This window comes from Canis lupus, chromosome 25, assembly GCF_048164855.1.
Source record: "Canis lupus baileyi chromosome 25, mCanLup2.hap1, whole genome shotgun sequence".
NCBI classification, from domain to species: domain Eukaryota; kingdom Metazoa; phylum Chordata; class Mammalia; order Carnivora; family Canidae; genus Canis; species Canis lupus.
Window position 1 is genome coordinate 26,966,313 of NC_132862.1, and position 19,535 is coordinate 26,985,847.

At 36.2% G+C, this 19,535-nt stretch overlaps 1 protein-coding gene and 1 long non-coding RNA gene across 3 annotated transcripts in view; one reads left to right on the top strand and one right to left on the bottom strand.

Annotated features, from left to right (window-relative positions):
• PDE3A (phosphodiesterase 3A) overlaps positions 1 to 19,535 on the bottom strand; it is a 313,203-nt gene that overhangs the window by 48,837 nt on the left and 244,831 nt on the right. For both annotated transcript variants that reach the window (XM_072798776.1, XM_072798777.1), the window contains exons 3-5: positions 11,998 to 12,255; positions 9,941 to 10,095; positions 3,947 to 4,071 (exon numbers count right to left, since the gene is read on the bottom strand). In XM_072798776.1, the coding sequence (XP_072654877.1) occupies positions 3,947 to 4,071; positions 9,941 to 10,095; positions 11,998 to 12,255 (538 nt within the window). The remainder of the gene's footprint in view (positions 1 to 3,946; positions 4,072 to 9,940; positions 10,096 to 11,997; positions 12,256 to 19,535) is intronic.
• Positions 2,699 to 5,061, top strand: LOC140617411 (uncharacterized). Its single transcript, XR_012017639.1, has 3 exons — positions 2,699 to 2,728; positions 3,824 to 3,911; positions 4,926 to 5,061. It is a non-coding gene; the product is annotated as an uncharacterized lncRNA (long non-coding RNA).

A 19,535-nucleotide genomic window follows, 5' to 3' on the forward strand; every position in this document is an offset into this window, starting at 1 on the left:
GCATGGAGCCTACTTATGATTCTCTATCACCCTTTCTCACTGTCCCTCCCCTGCCCACACTCTCTTTCTAAAAAAAATAAATAAGTAAAAAAAATTAGTTAAAAAACATTAAAAAGTAAAAAACAAAAAATACCTACAAATCGAAATACTATTATTTACGCATATAATGTTTGATAAACTCACAGTTTTCAAACTTACTTACCATTTTTATTAGATCTCAGACCTCTGCTATTACTTTTCTTTCTAGAATACATCCATCATAAATTCCTTTAGTTAAGATTTGACAGATGGTAAAGTTTTGATTTTGTGAAAATGTCTTAGTTAATTCCTACATTGTTGTGAGATAGATGTGCCAGATGCACAATTTTAGGCTATTACATTCTCTCAGAACTTTGAAGAAAGTGGTTCTACTGTGTTCTAAAGCCCTTTTGTTTTGGACAGTTTTGCTCAGAAATTTCCTTTTACTTTGGCTGACTAAGATTCTTTTTTTTTTTTTGTCTTTACTATTGTATAGCTTCACTACTTTGTGCCTATGTGTAATTTTTTTTTCCTTTACTTTGCTTTTCCTCAGAGTTTATATCCCCTATTGTCTACTAAAACTATGATCTTGTTATATTGGACCTTTCTTATATTGTTATATTTCTTAAAATCTTTTACATTTTCCTGTTTCTCATCTATGTCACATTCTGGGTAATTTCTTTACATTCTCTGCTCCCCAGTTTACTATTTCTACCTTTAGGAGTCCATTATTCCATTTAACCTATCCTGTTTCCTTGATTACATTTCCAAAAGTTCTATTTAGCTGCTCTGCTATTACATCTTTTCTCTCATTGCTGTTACTTTTTATCACCTCATATTTTGATTTTAAAATATGTAAATAGAGCAGCCCCGGTGGCTCAGTGGTTTAGTACCACCTTCAGCTTGCACTGTGATCCTGGAGACCAGGGATGGAGTCCCATGTCAGGCTCCCTGCATGGAGCCTGCTTCTCCCTCTGCCTGTGTCTCTGCCTCTCTCTCTCTCTCTCTCTGTCTGTCATAAATATATATATATATATATATATATATATATATATATATATATATATATATAAATAAATAAATAAATAAATATTTTAGCATTTAAATATCTCAACACTTTTAGGTATCTGTAAAGTTGCTTTTGTTGTTTGTTTCTAACCCTTGGTGGTTTCTGTGTTTAGTGATCTTGGTTGTAAGCTCCAATTTGTTTGAACTTGATATATTAGTCTCATAGCTCTTAATTGGTGATGCTTCCCTCCAAAATTATTTGCATACATTTTGTAAAGAATCAAGGGTCCTATGGACCATGTTAGTACCACTTTAACATGGAATGCTCAAATTCAGTTCCTCCACCTTGATAGAGTCCCAGATGAGTCTCCATATTACTGAGGTAATCTTCATTTGCCCTCAGGGCAACCCAGTTTAAGGATTTGCCCATACTGTCCTGTTCTTGGCCCTCACTGAAACTGCAATCCTATTTCTCAGGTCATTAACAACTTCTAAGCTATAAGACTTACCAAAGAGCAGAGAGGACCAGATTAGTTTTTAGAAACCAGATTAGTTTTAATGGTGTCTGTCAATGATACAGTCCTAAAAAAATCATGCTTTCTGGAGGAAGTGCCTTTCTACACTAAACAAGATTTAAGTGAAGTTGGCACTTAAATGATTCCAAGAAACAGCAGTATAAAGTAGATAGATGATCAAAGGGGAAAGAAAGTACTAAATTTTCTAGAAACAAGAGAAGAGTTTTGTCTTTTAAAAATGAAAATTTTAGGGATCCCTGGGTGGCGCAGTGGTTTAGCGCCTGCCTTTGGCCCAGGGCGCGACCCTGGAGACCCGGGATCGAATCCCACGTCAGGCTCCCGGTGCATGGAGCTTGCTTCTCCCTCTGCCTGTGTCTCTGCCTCTCTCTTTCTCTCTCTCTCTCTATCATAAATAAATAAAAATTAAAAAAAAATAAAAATGAAAATTTTACACTTCAAGGTGGTGTCTTAAAATATAAATGGAATGAATGTGAATATCGTTTCTCTAATCCTCATAAACGCGTTGCCATTTTGAGGACTTCTGCTTCTGGCTATGATGTGGTAGTTTGTAATAAATCCACGCTTCTTTGAGAAGAAAACGAAAAATCAAATTTAAAAACAAAAAAAAACAAAACAAAAAAAAAAAGCTTTCAAGACAAGACAATCAATTCAGAAGGACTAGGTTCCCAGAGCAAACAGAGAGAAGGTATACCCAGAAGGGTGAGCCAAAGTCCTATGAACTGTTCTTCCCTTCAGAGCATTATTTACTGAACCATTAGCATGGAGCAAAAGGCTAAGCATCTAGGCAGAAGGATGCAGCTATTAGGGAAGCAAGTCAGGAGAACTTTTAGCAATGTCATGAGGCTAATGACATGAAAATTGGAGTTTGGGACTGCCGCCATGGCAGCCAGAACGTGAATGTCTAACAGCCCAGTGAGAAGGGGGTAGTTTTTCCCTGAAGCCATTTGGAAAATTCTTACGCTGCTATAATGGCAGAAGATTAAGAACATAAGCAGGAAGCTACTGAAAATCTCATTAGAGTTTTCTGCAGTGCTGAGAGGTGAAAACTTCCAGTCAGAACATTCCGAGAAGAAGCTGTCATAATATATACCCCAGACTTTCAAATGAGATTCTAGAAGGGGGTAATCTGGCAATGGAATTTGGTGAAAACTGCATTCCAGTTTTAGGTCAGTACAGATTCTGATTAAATGAAGTATTCTTTATCCAACTCATTCACTTTCCTATCCAAAACTTTACTGCTCTTAATTTTGATATCTAAACTCTTTATCATAGATCTCCAGGTCTCTGCATGTTTCCATCTCCCTTTGTGCTTGCCAATTTTGCCACTCATCTAGAATCTTAAGTTCCTGAAGTTTTCTCTCAATGTGTTGGATCTTGTTTCTTTTCTTCTCTTTCATTATGTGAGAGTCTTTGCTCTCTTCCTCACCACAGCCTTTAATACACTATATGGTAATGGCCATCAATCTGTGTGTATTCCCCACTAGCATGTAAGTGAGAATTCTGTGACAGGAGGAAGTGGGTCTGGCTTTAATCACTGCTATATTCCTGAAACTAGTTCAGGGTCTGAGACAGGAATTGCTTCACAAATATTTGTTGCATAAAGGAAGCTGGAGGGAAGGTAGAAGTTGATGCTTAAAAATATCTGGGGTACACTGACACCACGGTGGAAAACCCCACGCAATAGTTAGACTCCAGATCCCAGATGGGAGAAATCACATCAAATTTCATTTTGTAGCAGCGTGAAGGGGAAAGAAAACCTCCTGCCCACTGTGCTGATGAGTCTTTCTGTTGCTGATGTGTAGGCTTTTCCAAAGGGTTCTCAAAGATCCTGAACTGTATTTTGTCCAAACCTAAATGCCTCTTCCTTTTAGTATATGTGTGTGTGTATGTGTATATATGTATGTGTGTGTGTGTGTGTGTGTGTGTGTATATGAGGGTGAGTGACATAAAGAGTTCCTTTGAAAAAAAATGATGAAACATAGAGTAAATGAAGCATTCCCTTGAATCCTATAAGTGCCATATTCCTGAAAAATAATTTTAACAAATGCTAAAAACAAAACAAAAATTTGGCAAGTATATCATTAGCTTTTACATTATAAATGATGCCTCTAGAGATTATTATCAGCGGGGACACCAATTTCCTATTCATCCAGTAAGCTCAAGATAGGATATCTAGCATAGCAATCTCAAAAGAATCTGTATCATCACATAAAGTGGAAATGTAAGGAACTAATTAGTTATTGAGGCTTTTTTCTTTTTAGAACCATCAAACGAAACACATCCAAGTATGCATCCTTAGGATCTTGTTTCAACACTTAAGATTTACTTTATTCCATTACCGCACACTCAGTGAGTATGAATTCTTCTCCCAACAAGTTACTAACCTGGTCGATTTGGCTTTTTTGAGTTTACATGGTTAGCTGCAGAAACAGCGTAGGATGAAGTGAAGGATCTGCTTTTGGTGAGGGTCATCATCACTGGGTTATTCCACGAATCGGGACTAACAGAGCTATAAAGACAGAGCATAAAGAAAAATGAAGAAATTAGTCATCACTTATTGGGATAGATATTGCCAGAATACAATCACCATTTCCATAATCGGCTTTCCAATCTGAGTCATGGTCCAGGTTCAGTGGCAGAACCACTTTATTTCCAAATGAAAAAAAATAAGTTACCTGAACTCAGTTGCTGCTCATAAAAAATACTGTTACTCATAAAAAATACTGGGTTGATAAATGAGAAAAGAACTCGTCAAAAATACTGGGTTGATAAATGAGAAAAGCATTTACCTATTTATCCAGTCAATAGTAACCAGACACTTCTTACTGTACTACTGTAATTATGTTCCTCATAGATCTTCTAAACTTTGACAAATTAATTGGTTAAGATACAGGGGAACCTCCATTACTTCTGAATACCATGATGCTCCTTCTATGCTCTTTACTATTTACTATTCCTGGTGTTCTCTAAGTTCAAAAATTAAGTGCTTATAAAATTATTCAAAGACAATATTCATTGCAGTATTTTCTTATGAAGGAAAGGTTAGCAATTGGCTTTTAGCTTGCAATTTCTTTTATTAGTGATACCTAGAAAGAAAGGAGTGATGAGCCAAATCCTCTTGTAAATATGCTAATGAAGGACCTGCTGGAGAAAGGTAATGGATAGTGAGTCTTCATCTAGGGAATGCTTTTGTCAGGACATCCTTGGTTATTATTGTAAGCAAATCTGGAATTAATGGATGTATGGAAGGTTGGGGAAGAGAATGCTACACACCTATTAATTAATGGAAATAAATTTGGAGCTGTTCCAAACCAAAATTTATCTGCATGCATGGCTCAAAATCTTGTGTTAAATCTAAAACAGAATCTACTGTAATTTGAGAGAGAAAAGAATTCAGGAAGCTGTGTTGACAATCTTGGAATGCTCCACTGGAAAAATGCTCAGTCTGCATTGTGCTAACACGTGTGTGCTTTCAAACATTAGTAAATTTCATACTGGGTAAAATCTCTAACTTGCATGAGTATAATTTGACAATGTGTCACCCTGCCAATCTTAGACTGGCACTATAAGTGGGGTCTGTCTGCGTGGCTAGTTGTAAAGAAACCTGAAATTGATAAAATTATGGAGTCATGAATGCTGGATATTTGCCATGTAGGATGTATAATTAATAGAATAATTTAGGGCAGCCCAGGTGGCTCAGCAGTTTAGAGCCACCTTTGGCCCAGGGTGTGATCCTGGCGACCCAGGATCGAGTCCCACATCAGGTTCCCTGCATGGGGCCTGCTTCTCCCTCTGCCTGTGTCTCTGCCTCTCTCTCTCTCTCTCTCTCATGAATAAATAAAATATTTTTGAAAAATATAGTAATTTAGAGTTGTTCCATAACCAAAATGGCTTCCTCTGCTCAAGCAACATTATGTATGCATTGCTTAGAATTCTACATGTTAAATCCAAACTAGAACATGTGCTAATGTGGAATAAAAGGATTTTTTTTAGGGTGCTGCACTGTCTCATACCTTTTGAAGGAAAGAATGTGGATACGTGTTTTGCTGTCCTATATCCTCTGATTATTAGTAAATTTAGGAAGGAATTAGATCTATAACTGTGTTGAGTTCCATTTAAAATTCTGACACTATGTTACCTCATTTCTTCTCTTGTTTTTTTTTTCATATTTTTCTCCAACTGTTGACTCAGGCATTTAAAAACTTCATCTTTTCTCCTAATTTCATAATAGTTTACAAAATAAAATATAAGAAAGATATTCGCAATATAGAATGAACTTCAGCAGTGACCAAATACAATGAAGCAAAGCACACTAAATAATATTTGTTTCATATCCCTCTTGAAATCTCATTCTAGGCATTTTAGAAATGCCTAGAATTTGGAAACAATGAAATCAAATAAAAGTTGGAATCTGGATAGATAAATACACAGTTTCTTTACAGCACTGTTCCCTTTCAACTTCTTTTGCTGGATTGAATGACTTACAAGATTTACTATGAAGAAATTTTATGCAATGTACATGTGGCCCAGGAGTTTTAACTTCTTAGTGCATAATACAATGAATAGGTTATTATTTTTCTATGCAGATTCTTAAAAGACCCTAATATTAACAGCATTTTATTAGATTTGTATATTTATTAATATCACAAAAAAATCTATTATGAAGGCTAGCCTGATAATTGCCTATTCCTTTAATAAAATCATTTAAAATGTGTTAATTTTGAAATGTTTTATAAAGTACAATTACATGGTACCTTTTAATACATAGGAAATTAATGAAGATAAAATTCTAATTATATAGTTCTTAATATTAACTTACTAAACAGTAACTCAATATATTTATGTATATGTAGATATATGTATATTTGTATATGTGCATTATAATTTACTGGCACTTTCAAATATATTGCTTTCTGTGATCCTTGCAACAGTTTTCAGCTTTGTATAGACTCTGACCTTCTTGATTCCTGTTTAGATTCCTCGTGAATATGTATGTAAAAATTTGGATTTTGGAGAGGAAAGTCACTTAGGGAAACCTTTACTTGGTCACCTCATTTTGAAAAAGGGAAAATTTTCTACAAGTCTGCTGTAGAAGATCTCAATCTCCTTCCACATGAGAAGACTTGGTCATCTTAGTTCTACCCTAAACAACTTCATCCTAGGTCTGAAAAGCCTTACCAGATTCCAAGTTTGTTGTTGTTTCTTTATTTTTAAATTGAGTTTATAGTCTCCTTTCTGCCTACCATAAAGAGGCACGGGTCAGTTCCAGGGCCGACTAGGAACGACTAGGGTATGATTTATTCCAGATGTTTTGATACATCTCAAGTCTACTCTTCTGAAGTACCTACTGATATCCTTCCACCTAGTTTACCTCCCAACTGTGCCACAGTTCCCTTTCTCCTCAGCATTCTTGGTAGTGGGTACTGAGGCTCCTCAGGACACACATTTTTGAGTGGCAGGGTCAAGATCCTTTAGATCCTCAGTCCAGTGTCCTTTCTACCCAGCTGTAGTTAAAACTCACCAGGAGTGAATCATCCAGCTAAATACCAAAGGGCTGCCCCTAATTTTCACTTCTTCTTGTTCTTTTGATCACAGTCCTCAAAGTCCTCAATAGAAAGACACACAAGGAGGAAAGGAAGAACTAAAAGGGCTGACAGAAAAAAACTATAAGGACTATATCTCCTATAAGTTTTGAAATCAATCAGTAGTGTCATCAATCAGTCTGCTAAGTGGAGACCAGGGCTGGAGATGATCACTGGCCACCTTTCTACTGTTTTCACCTGTGACAAAGAAAGACTCAACCAAAACCAGTTGAATTTAATGGTGGTACTATTGCCATTTATATATAGTTTTCCCTCCAATTCTCTTCAGAATGAATTTCATTTCTTCATAATGGTGAAAATTTGTATCATTTTCAGACTTTATATCAGGACTCTTAATAGGACAGGGAAATGAAGGAATAGTAAAATTAGATGTAGGAAAAAGTACCCTCGGGCAAGACAGTTGTTTTTTTTTTTTTTTTTTTTTTTTTTTTTTTTTTTGGACAAAGAAAATGAGTGAGATTGGACGCTCCTCCTTATCTATTTTGAAAATACATGATTATGAGTATTTATTTCATCAAACATGATGACAGGAACCCTGGAAGTTAAGCTCATAAAAGTTCTTGAAACATTCTTCATGATAATATCAACTATAGTCTCTAATATCATTTAAGAAAAAAAAGTACGAGAAATGAAATTTGATCAGAAGTAACAAAAAATTAGGGGATCCCTGGGTGGCTCAGTGGTTTAGTGCCTGCCTTTGGCCCAGGGTGCAATCCTGGAGTCCCGGGATCGAGTCCCGCGTTGGGCTCCCAGCATGGAGCCTGCTTCTCCCTCTGCCTGTGTCTCTGCCTCTCTCTCTATATATATGTCTATCATGAGTTAAAAAAAAAGTAACAAAATATTATAATTAATTATTATTAAAAGTGTACAAATGGATTTTTGGCAGAGTCACTGTATGGTAAGAAAATCATACAGTGGGGCACCTGGGTGGCTCAGTGGGCTAAGTATCTGCCTTCTGCTCAGCTCAGATTCTGGGGTCCTGAAATAGAGACCCACACTGGGCTCCCTGCTCAGTAGGAAGTCTGTTTCTCTGTCTTCTGCTCCCCCTGCTTGTATCCTCTCTCTCTCACTCATCGTCTCAAATAAATAAATAAGATCTTTTTAAAAAAAAATCATGGAGCATTAACTATTCTATGACAGAAGTCTCAGCAAAGTGTGTTGGTAAAACAGCCTCTCTAAAGATATACACTGAGAACAAAATTCATATTCTTAAGGAGCAAATATTTAACTAGGATCCACTATCACTTATCAGTATTTGCTGCTGTACATACTGACAATGGTCAATATTTTCAGAGGAAGATATCACTAACGACCTGTAATTTGACCTTTGGGAAATGTTCATGAAACAGATTAGCTAACCTTCTCCTGTGGTGGTGTTTGAAGTTTTACAAAACTACAGGTAATAAGATGAAGTGGAATTACACTGATCTGTGAAATAAAGAATCATTTGAGTTTGCTTCTAATTCTATAGGTTCATTAGACTCTGTGGCATTAAGGAAGAAACAAATTACACATATTTTTAAATGACAAAGAAAGAAAGGTAGTAGTCATTAAACTCATGATTTGAAAGGTTTCCATATCTCTGCCAATCTTAAAATGGTGCTTTATTTATATTCAAGGCCGAGATCAGGAGAAAATTACTTCTAATACTGTCATCATGGAATTCAACAAAGATGTGGTTATTTTTCAGTGATTAGGGCATTAATAAGTACTAATTCAAATGTTTCAAAAACCTGAAATCCTATGGGAAATGTCCTAAAAATCACTGAATTCTTATAAAACATGCCATTCTTATTCTAACTAAAAAAGGACAAATACAAATACCTCCTTTCACAATGGTGTTTTCTTCAAAATTCTTTCTAGATCTTAACACTATCTTTTCTTTAGCTTTGGTAATTCTGGCTTTTAAGTCACTTTGTAAAATTATAATTAATATACTATATAAGGTTTGTTCTATTTTAAAATTGAGATATAATTGACATCTTAGTTTCAGGTGTACAATATAGTAATTTGATATTCATATCTATTGTGAAATAATCACTAAAATAGATCTAGTTAGCATCCATCAGCACACAGTTATAAAAAATTTTTTTCTGGTGGTGAGGACTTTTAAGATTTACTCTCAGCCACTTCCAAATGTGCAATACAGCATTATTAACTATAGTCACTATGCTGCATGTTATATCCCCAACACAATTATTGATAACTGGAAGTTTGTAACTTTTGAGCCCCTTCACCCATTTGGCACACTCCACCTCCTATCTCTGGCAATCACCAATTTGTGTTCTGCCTAAATAAACTTTAAATTACCAAATGTTTGAACATATCCACATGCTCTTAGGATGACAATCCATTTTTTGATCTGATCTTTTGCCTTTCATATAATGCTAAGATAACTGGTCTGGCTGGGGAAATCTAACAACAATGTGTAAATGTCAGGTTGGATGCCTTTGATTGAAGAATCTTAATATGAATCTCAGTCTACATAAAATCTAGCTTACCTCTACTCTGGGCTCACCTCTTCCCATCCTGTCACACTGGGAGGCATCACCTCAAGTCACTGTTCCCATTTATAAGTAAGACCATGCAACACAATTCAAGCCTAATTAGCTGATGTTAATTTGTATAGTGTTTTGCATTTAAACCATATATTTTCTTCATTTTCAAAGCGGGCCTCCAACCAAAAATAACTGGTTGGGCCACCTTTCCACTGTAATTTATAATTCCTTTTGGCAAGTAACTTCTCTAAGAGATGTGAAAGGAGCATTGCCTAACCTTGATGAAGGTGCTTCATGAAGTTTGATGCTAGCGCTACGGTCCCTCCGTACTGGGGCAGGCTCCAAAGTGGGTAGGCCCGTGGCTGAGGTGGTGGTTGTCCAAGTTGATGAAACTCGTCTCAACAAACCAGGAGGCAAACTCCTTCTCAGGCGCTAGGAAGAAGGAGTGCTGATTTTATTACCAAGCATATTTTTGATCTCTAACTTCTGTATAATACAAGGGGAGAAAATGGGTTTTTAATTGGAAGTGAATTTATTAAACTGTATTGGCTGAAATAATACCTATCTGAAATTTGGGTGCTCAGGAATTCAATAAAAGAATGAATATTATAAAATTAACAATTGGGAACTTCATTTAGATGATGATTTAAGGAATTATAGGATCAAGAGTCACTTACCTTTGGGAAAACTTTATATTTACATTAGTTTAATGAAATATATATACATAATTATATACATATTAGTTATTGTGAACAAAAGTTTTTTCCTCAAAAGTCATTTTGAGGTTAGGGGCATGGATTAATTTTTATCATCTTGAAAAATAGTCTTTACACTAAAGTGTTTATTAATTTAATTTCTTGATTTACACAAGGCAGGAACTGAGTATAAGATGTAACTCACAAAATGCACCACTTTTCTTGTGGCTAGCAGGACTCAGACATCACAAATAAGGGTAATGTCATCAGTACCAACTCATCTTAGCTGAGTCTTCTGTTACAGGATGACCTGTAGCCCTCTCATGACTATTTCTCCTCCTGGGATACCCTAAACAGGATATATGGCATCAATGGCACGGAGGCAAGACTCTGAACTTATCAGGATGAGCACCAGCACTTTGAAGACGGTCTTCACATTAAAAATTAAAGTGAAGGCATCCTTCTAATACAACTACAGCAATATAATAGGTCAAAGCTCAACCCATTTGTATTTGTGGCTAGTTACTCCTAGTAAACAAATCACATAGGCATTGTTTACAAAGATGCATTCTGGTCTTCTGAAGATAGCAAAAGCTCTTGAGAAGTATAAGGCACTTTGAGATTCCAGAACAGCTCTGATCCTAGTTTCCCATATTTCTTAAAGATCTGAATATGCATCTCAGAAGGTAATTAACAGTAAGCACTATAAATACCAGGGCTGGTACCTGAAAATCTCACTCACTTCATGTCAGTTTTGAGACTGAAAGGAAACAGTAAATCTCTCTCTATCCCTTTACTGTCACATCATGCTTAGCCATACCATTCTCAGAGAAGCAGGTGTTCAAAAAAAATTATGTAAATACCTAATGATAAAGTTGTGTGAAACACACATTCCCGAGTCCAGAGACTCACAACAGCTAACTTGTGGGTGTTGCTGACTGACCACTAGGCTCAAGAGGACCGATGCCTACTTACCAAACAGATAACCATACAGGATGTGCCAGAGATGACTTAAATTCTGATTTTCTTTTCAGTCTTTAATATAACCCATTTTCAACTAATGCAAGGTCTAAGCTGGGTGTAGGATCCTATTTCTTACAGCTGACATTTATAAAACTCTTATATCTTACATATAAAAAGAAGGAATTTACACATCACCAAGGCTATCTTTCACTCAAAGTAATCCAAAATCAATTAAAACTGAGTTCAAAACTTCTCGGATTTGGGAAAGCCAGGAGGGTACCATGAAGGATACCACACAAAGAAATCATGAGCAGGGGATCTTTGGGTTTCAGAGAGCAAGGGCTTTTAAACAGAGTAGGGCTTTAGCCTGCCCCTGCCTCTCACTGCTATATCCCTTGCCCACAAAACAGAACCTGGTATATAGAAGTAGAAATTTATTCAAAGTCTGAATTAAAAAAATAAGCAACCCCAAAAGATAAAACTTTCATTTACAGAAGGCTGTTAGGTATCAGGATACAAGTCTTTACCTCTAAATTTTTACTACTTTGATCACCATGAGGAACACATCCCGAGTCACTGACATGAATCTGCATCTGGGTTTGGTGGTGACAAGAAACAGAACTAGGAGGCAAAAGAAAAGGTTTAACCTTTCCAGGGATATGTCATTAATACCTACCTTGGGGATAGCCAGCTTGTCTTTTTCAGAGCTTTCCTCAGAATCAGAACAGGTGTAATTTTCACTGAAGCAAACAACAGGATTCACGCGGGGCTTGTGAATAGCCTGGAAGGTGAGCTGGGTGCTGAGCAGGTTGCTCACTGCCCTCAAGGAGGTGCACACGTTGGGGGGCAGGGAAGGGTCTGCCAGGAGGTCGGTGATGAGGCCGTGAGCCTCACCCATCACGGCAATATCCACAGTAATACTGGTTCCTGAAGACTGAGACACCAAACAGAGGGACACCCAATGAGAAAAAGGCCTGAAGCTGAAGGTACCCGCACTGAAATGGGGCTTTTTCTGAAAACTGGGCTGATTGACTCCTTGAGGTTGCAATAAAGGAACATCCAAATCCCATTTCTGTTTCAAATTTTGCCAAAATGTGCCATGGCTTTTGTCATTTTTGTGTTTGTGGCACATATCTCAAAGTTAGAACTTGGGGAGGGGTGGGAGATATGTGAAGAAATTAAAAACATAAACACTAGTTTTTCAAAGGGAAGAAGTTGGGGGTTTGGGAGGCTAAGTTGGTTAAGCCTCTGACTCTTGGTTTCAGCTCAGGTGGTGATCTCAGAGTCCTGAGATGGAGCCCTGCGCTGGGCTCCGTACTTAGCTGGGACTCTACTTGAGATTCTCTCTTCCTCTCCCCTGCCCCTCACCTGCTCATGCTCCCTTGCTCACTTTCTCTCTAAAATAAATAGAAATATATATATTTATTTTAAAAAGGCAAGAAGTTTCAGAGAATTGTAAAAAAGCTTCCTATCAGCCACTCCTTATGAAGAGCTCAACATTTTAATGCATCTTATTTAGAAGCATTCTAAAAGTAACATTCATTCTAAAAGTTACTTCATTCTAAAAGTAACATTAATATACCATAAACTTTCAAATATAGTAATATTGTAATGTTACAGTTAAGCCTGATATACAGTAGTTATTTATGGTTTTTTTTTTTTTTTTGACAATTTTATTCACGAGAGAGAGAGAGAGAGAGCGCGCACAGTGGAGGAGGGGCAGAGGTGAGAAGCAGACTCCTGGCTGAGCTGGGATTGCCAACTCCGGGGCTCAGTTCCCAAGATCCTGAGATCATGACCTGAGCCGAAGGTAGATGCTCAACCAACTGAGTCACCCAGGTCTCCCTATGGTGTTACTTAATTAATACTATAGCTAGGCCCAAAAAGCCTTTGGCTTTTGATCAAATTCACATGTTGTCCTTCCTTTTCTTGTGCTTGGTAAGAATAGCAATTTTGGTTCTGGTTTTCTGCGACACATCGGTCATATTTTCCAAACTGCCCATCAGACTGAGAGTCATTATTTGCTGAAGAAAGGAAAAGCACAGAAACAGAGGACAGGAATGTTCCCAATCCTGTTGCTCAGGCCAAAATGCCATCAGGAAAGCATGAGAGCAAGGGAGAGCATGGGCAGAGTCAAGTCCAAGAGGGTAGATGAACCTTAAAGACAGTCTATAGAAGACCATTAATATTGGAATATTGCCACAGTATGAGGCACAAGGAATCCACATAACTGTATAACGCACTAAGCCATCAGGATGGAGAATCTGGAATTAGGCTACTTATGTCTCAATTCTGACTCCTAACCCTACCACTTTCTATCTGCATGATCTCTGGCAAGTCATTAAGCTTCTGTGCTGTGATTTCTGCATCTGTAAAGTGGATATGGTAATGGCACCAACCTCAGAAGGTAATGATAAGAATTAAATGGGGAAATATATGTAAAGCACTCAATATTGTGCTGGCAACTGTAAGTGCTCAATACCGATAATGGTATAAATAATAATAATAATTCTGGAGTTTTTCAATAAAAGGCTATTACAAGTTTGGTTATGTATTTGGAAGAATAGTTTCATCATTCTCTCACAACACAGTTAAAAATAAACTCCACTTCACTGGTGGGGAAAAACATGTCATCAAAAAAGTGAATATGTATTATTATTATCAGAAAAATATAAGAATTATGAACACACCCAACATATATGAAGATGTATACTCTTATACCAACTATAAGTAATGGATAAATTTTTCTGTAAAAGCACAATATAAAATACTTATGTCTTTTACCATGGAATAATATTAGTATCCATAATAATCATAGTGACAGCTGACATTTGATCACCATAAGTCTACCAAGTAGCTACTTTATATATTAATTTCATTTTCATTATATATTTATTATAAAAGATAACTTGCCAGAATCCGATCAGATAGCTGGAACATGGAAACATGAGGCTGCAAACAAATACTCTGGTTCTACAGCTTAAATGCTGAACTAATACACCAAAATACATGTTGAACTTTTTAATCTAATGTTCCTAAATATATCTGTAATTATTTAATGGTTTATGTAATCACTGTGTTGTGTTCTTTTCTTTCTGGATGCCTAAATATCTATTATGAACCAATATAAAAATTTAAGTGCAATGCTAATAGTTTTAGGATAAACAATTATACATACTTCACGTATGTACCTACATTATCAACTGCAAAAGTGTTCGTGAAAAATGTCACTGAACTAAGTTAACATTCCCTTTTGGAAACATGTATTTTCAAGTGTATTCCTAATTACAATGCTTCTAAAAAACTCACTCAGTGTGACCTTCTAGAAGAGTAATATTTATTCCTATCCATGTTTTTCTAAGAAACTTAAAATAACAAGTCATTGTACCGTTTCCCTTAAAAAATGAAAATTTAAGTCAAACTTGTTTTTACGACATAACATTTTCAGACTTTCTGACAATGAAATTAACAGTTTATGTTCTAATAATAAATAATTAAAGAAGTTGCCTCAGATTGTTCTCACTACACAAAATTTACATACCTGAAGAAAAAGTAGAGCATGTTCACTAATAATTCAAATTATAATTTTTAATGCATTACTGGTCAGAGAACAAGTCTTTTATAATTCTCTAATGTTATGACTTTTTTATAACATTTTCTTTTTTTAAGTAATAGACAGATTTCGTATTCAGAAAAAAACAGATATTAAAAATTTTTAAAGTAACTTTAAAATATGAACAGAATTGGGCAGCCCTGTTGGCTCAGTGGTTTAGCGCCACCTTTGGTCCGGGTCGTGGAGTCCCAGAATCTAGTCCCACGTCGGGCTCCCTGCATGGGGCCTGCTTCTCCCTCTGCCTGTGTCTCTGCCTCTCTCTCTCTCTCTCTATCTCTCATGAATAAATCAATAAAATCTTTTTAAATAAATAAATAAAATATGAACAGAATTGAAAACTCATTCTAAGTCATTGTTATTGTTATGTAAGAGTTAAGAGAATAAGCACATTATGTATTTCCATGCTATGTATGCCATCACTTTTGTAAAAGGAAAGGTCTTCAAGCAAAAACAAATATTCATGCCAGTAAGAATTATTCATACAGGAAATAGCAAAAACAAAAAACAAAAACACAAAAACAAAAGCGGACATTTTTACTGTTTAAGAAGGATACTCTAATGAAGTATACTTACTACTGGAATGAAGTCAGGTCTTTGCTACACTGGTTTTCTGACTCAAGAATAGAACTGTTTAACAGTCAAAAGTTGCATCACACATAGAAGTTATCACCACTTGTTGGCTCAAATAACTAAAGGCTTCAATGAGGCATAAAATCTGAAACCAACAATCAGATTTGCTTGCCACAAAATTGCCAAGGCTAACCACATGTGATACGCTCAAAGACAGATGGGCCCCTATTTCAATAAGCAGTAGGCAAGTGATAAAGACACAGGCGTGTCCAAGGAGTAGCTAGTAAGGAATTTTAGGAGAGAAGGGCTTTGGATGATGATAGAGTTTTTTTTTTTTTAATCAGATGATACAAAATATGAAAAAGAGTGAGTCACACATTGCCATACTCTATCCAACTTTAAAAATAATGTAAGTTTCTAGGTAATACCAACAAATGCTCAGAAATATTCTATTTAACTGATGAAATCTTAGTGATAATAAATACTAAAGGTTAAGTTTATATGAAAGCTACTTTAAAGGAAAGTCTTAAGCTAACAGCCCAAAATCATCTTTGAGTGCAGTAATGAACTATACTAAAGCATGAAACCACAGTTGGGTCTTTTTAGGGTAGAGATAATAAAACAAATCTTTTGCTTTAAAAAAAGAAAAGGGACCAAGTGATATGAGACATTCTACTCTGCAAGCTCTACTTATAATAGAAATATTTATACTTAACATTTAAGAAGATGCAAGTTTAATTCCCTGGATGTTATTTAAATGACAACCAAATTTGGATTGCTACCTTTAAATAGAAAATCTAGAATTTAAGCCTGATAAACAGTAGAGGAAAGTGTAGTTTTTTGTGTTCAACCAAAAATAAATCTCTTGGTAAAACCACCACTTTTCAAAGCACACAGGACTCAAAATGTTTTCCCTTTTCCCCATTATCTCCAACCAGTCTACTTTACCATCTCTGGGATGTGAATATATAGATGCCTTGCTACAGAATATGATCTAGTTGCTTCCAAGTTACTTTACTCATTGTAAACAAAAGTCCAAGAGAATCTGGAGTTATAGATAAGAAGTTAAAGAAACAATAACAAATACACTTATAAACACCACTAAACGTAACTCCTAGATTAGCATGTATTAATCAATTCAAGTATAGGACATTTGTTTTCACTCTTAACTACAGCTGTGCTAAAACTTCGAAATTACAGTATTAGTATGATGAAAGGGAAAGCTCTGAATATGTGTAGGGGTCAGAAATGATGTGCATTTTGTGAAAGGCAACTAAGTTTCTAAATTACCCCAAGAGGCAAATTTTGAAAAATTCCAACAAATAAATCCATGTGATCAAATTACTAATAGCATGTATGTAAAATAAAATTATTATCTTTAAGTAACATGCCAGGTTATTAATTGCAACACCGTGTTGGGGTTACTGTCAAAATATTATTCAGATGGAGGGAATTCCTAAAAGGCATAACTGTTAAGCAGTTTTAGGAAATAACTACAGGAACAAGGTGAATGAAAACAAAGAAGTCAACAAATACCATTTCATTTAAAGAATGAAAAGATGCTCGAGAAAAATCAGAAAGGGACTGGGAAAATTGAGGTCAATAACAATTTGCTGTTCAAAATGATCAGGGAGGCTATCTGGTGTAAAAAGTGGGGTGAAGGTAATGCATCTGATTCTTGATGAATTCGTCGGAGGCAGTACCAATATAGTCAAGTTATAGCTTTTCATCCTATATATTTTGAAGCAAAGATTAAACTGATAACTTCATCAAATGGGTTACATACATCCCTGCTTAGAAGTGGAAGATATGAGGCAGCCCCGGTGGTGCAGCGGTTTAGCGCCACCTGCAGCCTGGGGTTTGATCCTGGGGACCCTGGATAGAGTCCCACGTCAGGCTTCCTGCATGGAGCCTGCTTCTCCCTCTGCCTGTGCCTCTGCCCCTCTCTCTCTCTGTGTCTCTATGAATAAATAAATAAATAAAATCTTTAAAAAAAATTAATAAGAAGTGGAAGATATGCTATCACTCTCAAGTCTTCTGCCTCAGTGAATTAGTAAATCATCTGATGAGTCATTTGCTTTGGACATTAATTTATTCTAACTGGAAAAAAAAAAGAATCAGAAGCAGTATAAAAGCCTCTCTTCAAAATTCTACATGGAACTCCAAGATAGGCTGCAAGTGCCAAAGAACCAGAATTGAGATAATTACCTTCGTAACCTAGTTGAGATGCTGTACATCTTGAATCAGACCGCCACGTTGTTTAACATTTTAACTTAAGATGGATTCTAAAACTAATCACAAGTTTACTCTATGCAATACTGTATCAGCTGGGGGCACACAGGCTCCCCCCATAAAGTCAGAGAACTGGGTTAGATCTTCCTAAGGTAGCGTGAGATTGCTAATCTCACCCAAGCTCTACCTTATAACGTATTATTGAGTCACTGAGGCAGTTTCCTTTCTATGCTAAAATGCCTGGTGGCATTCAGTGCTCAGGAGGAAGAGGCTATTCCCTGGAACTTCCATAGAATTCTCCCAAGCGCTGAGCTGTACATTTGCTCAGTGTCAGTTTCCTTTGGTCCCTACTGGTCTGTTCAGGCCAGTTGTATTTTGTCACTGTAAATTACCTATGCTAATAAAATATCCATAAACCAGTGATAACATGAGTAAAAACCAGAAAAGTTGCTTTAAAAACTAAGTTGAACAGCTTTAAAGACTTCATAAATACATTTCACAAAAGTGAGGCCTTGATAGCAATTTCTGTTAAATTAATAGGAGAGGTAAAACTGTGAGCATTCAAAAGGAAAACGATAGCCTATCTGAAAGATTTGAACTCAGAATACTTTCAAGTACCCAACTCATTTCCACTGTGAAATAAATTGAAGGTGGCAGTTGTGTACAATGAAGCACTGGTGTATGTGCACATGGAAGAAAGACAACTTTCCAGTCTAATCAATACAGCGGACATGTTCTCAAAGAGAAACATTCTTGGATCTTCACGGAAAAGATTTGTGAAAGCCTGCATATTCCTATGTATTAAGTTAAAGCCTATTACAAGAGGCACAGAGAAGAAAGGTCAAATTTTTATAATTCTCTGCTTTAAAACTTTTAAAATGAACAGACCAATTACAGTCCTGATTATATCTGTTAAGAGAGCTCCACACCATTTTAAACCCAACACCTTTCACTTGAAAGACCTCCAGTGAAAGGAACTATTTATTATAAATAGTTCTAGCTACTCATCATAGCTATTCGTTACCAGCCCTGAAACAAGATGGAGAAAGTAAAGTCTGGTTTACGAATTAGCACATGAGGTGCAAAAAGGAACGAGACTTTTTTTCATCATGCAATATGGAACTTTGTATGTGTGAGAAGTTGGAAAACAAGGTTGTAAAGAACTGGGATAAAAGAGAGGAAGTTTTACCCTTTCATCAATATCCAATTTTTATTTTATGAATTAGTACATGAGGGTTTTAAGAGCAGAGGATCTAGAGTCAGCCTGACTATATCCAAATTTCAGGTCTGCTGAGATTTTCAAAAACTTCAATTGCCTCCCTTGCTTGTTTTCTCAGCTCTGAGCAGGGCATGGTAATAACATTTACTGTATAGTATTGTTGATGATGAAATGAAATCATGCACACAAAGATCCAGCAGAGTTGCTTGGCCCACAGGACACGTTAGATAAATATTATATATCCCCACCATTATTATTACTGCACTGAAAGCATCATGTGGTAAATTCTGCACATGGCACGTATGTTTGCCTTCAACATATACTGGGCTAGTAGTCTTTTCCTAAGTGATGGCAGCATGGAGACAGAACTTCTTTATCACACAAACAAAATATCCAAACCAAAAACCTGAATACTTTTGCTTCTTATTCTAGGTAAATACAAAGACTGTGCTCCCTAGTCCCATATACTCATAATAGTTCTGAGATTAATTTTAGGCTCTCAGAAAGTCCTGGTTTCAGTTAATACGGTTGATTGCACTGGTATAATTTATAACACAGTATGTGAAAGGGATTCTAAAAG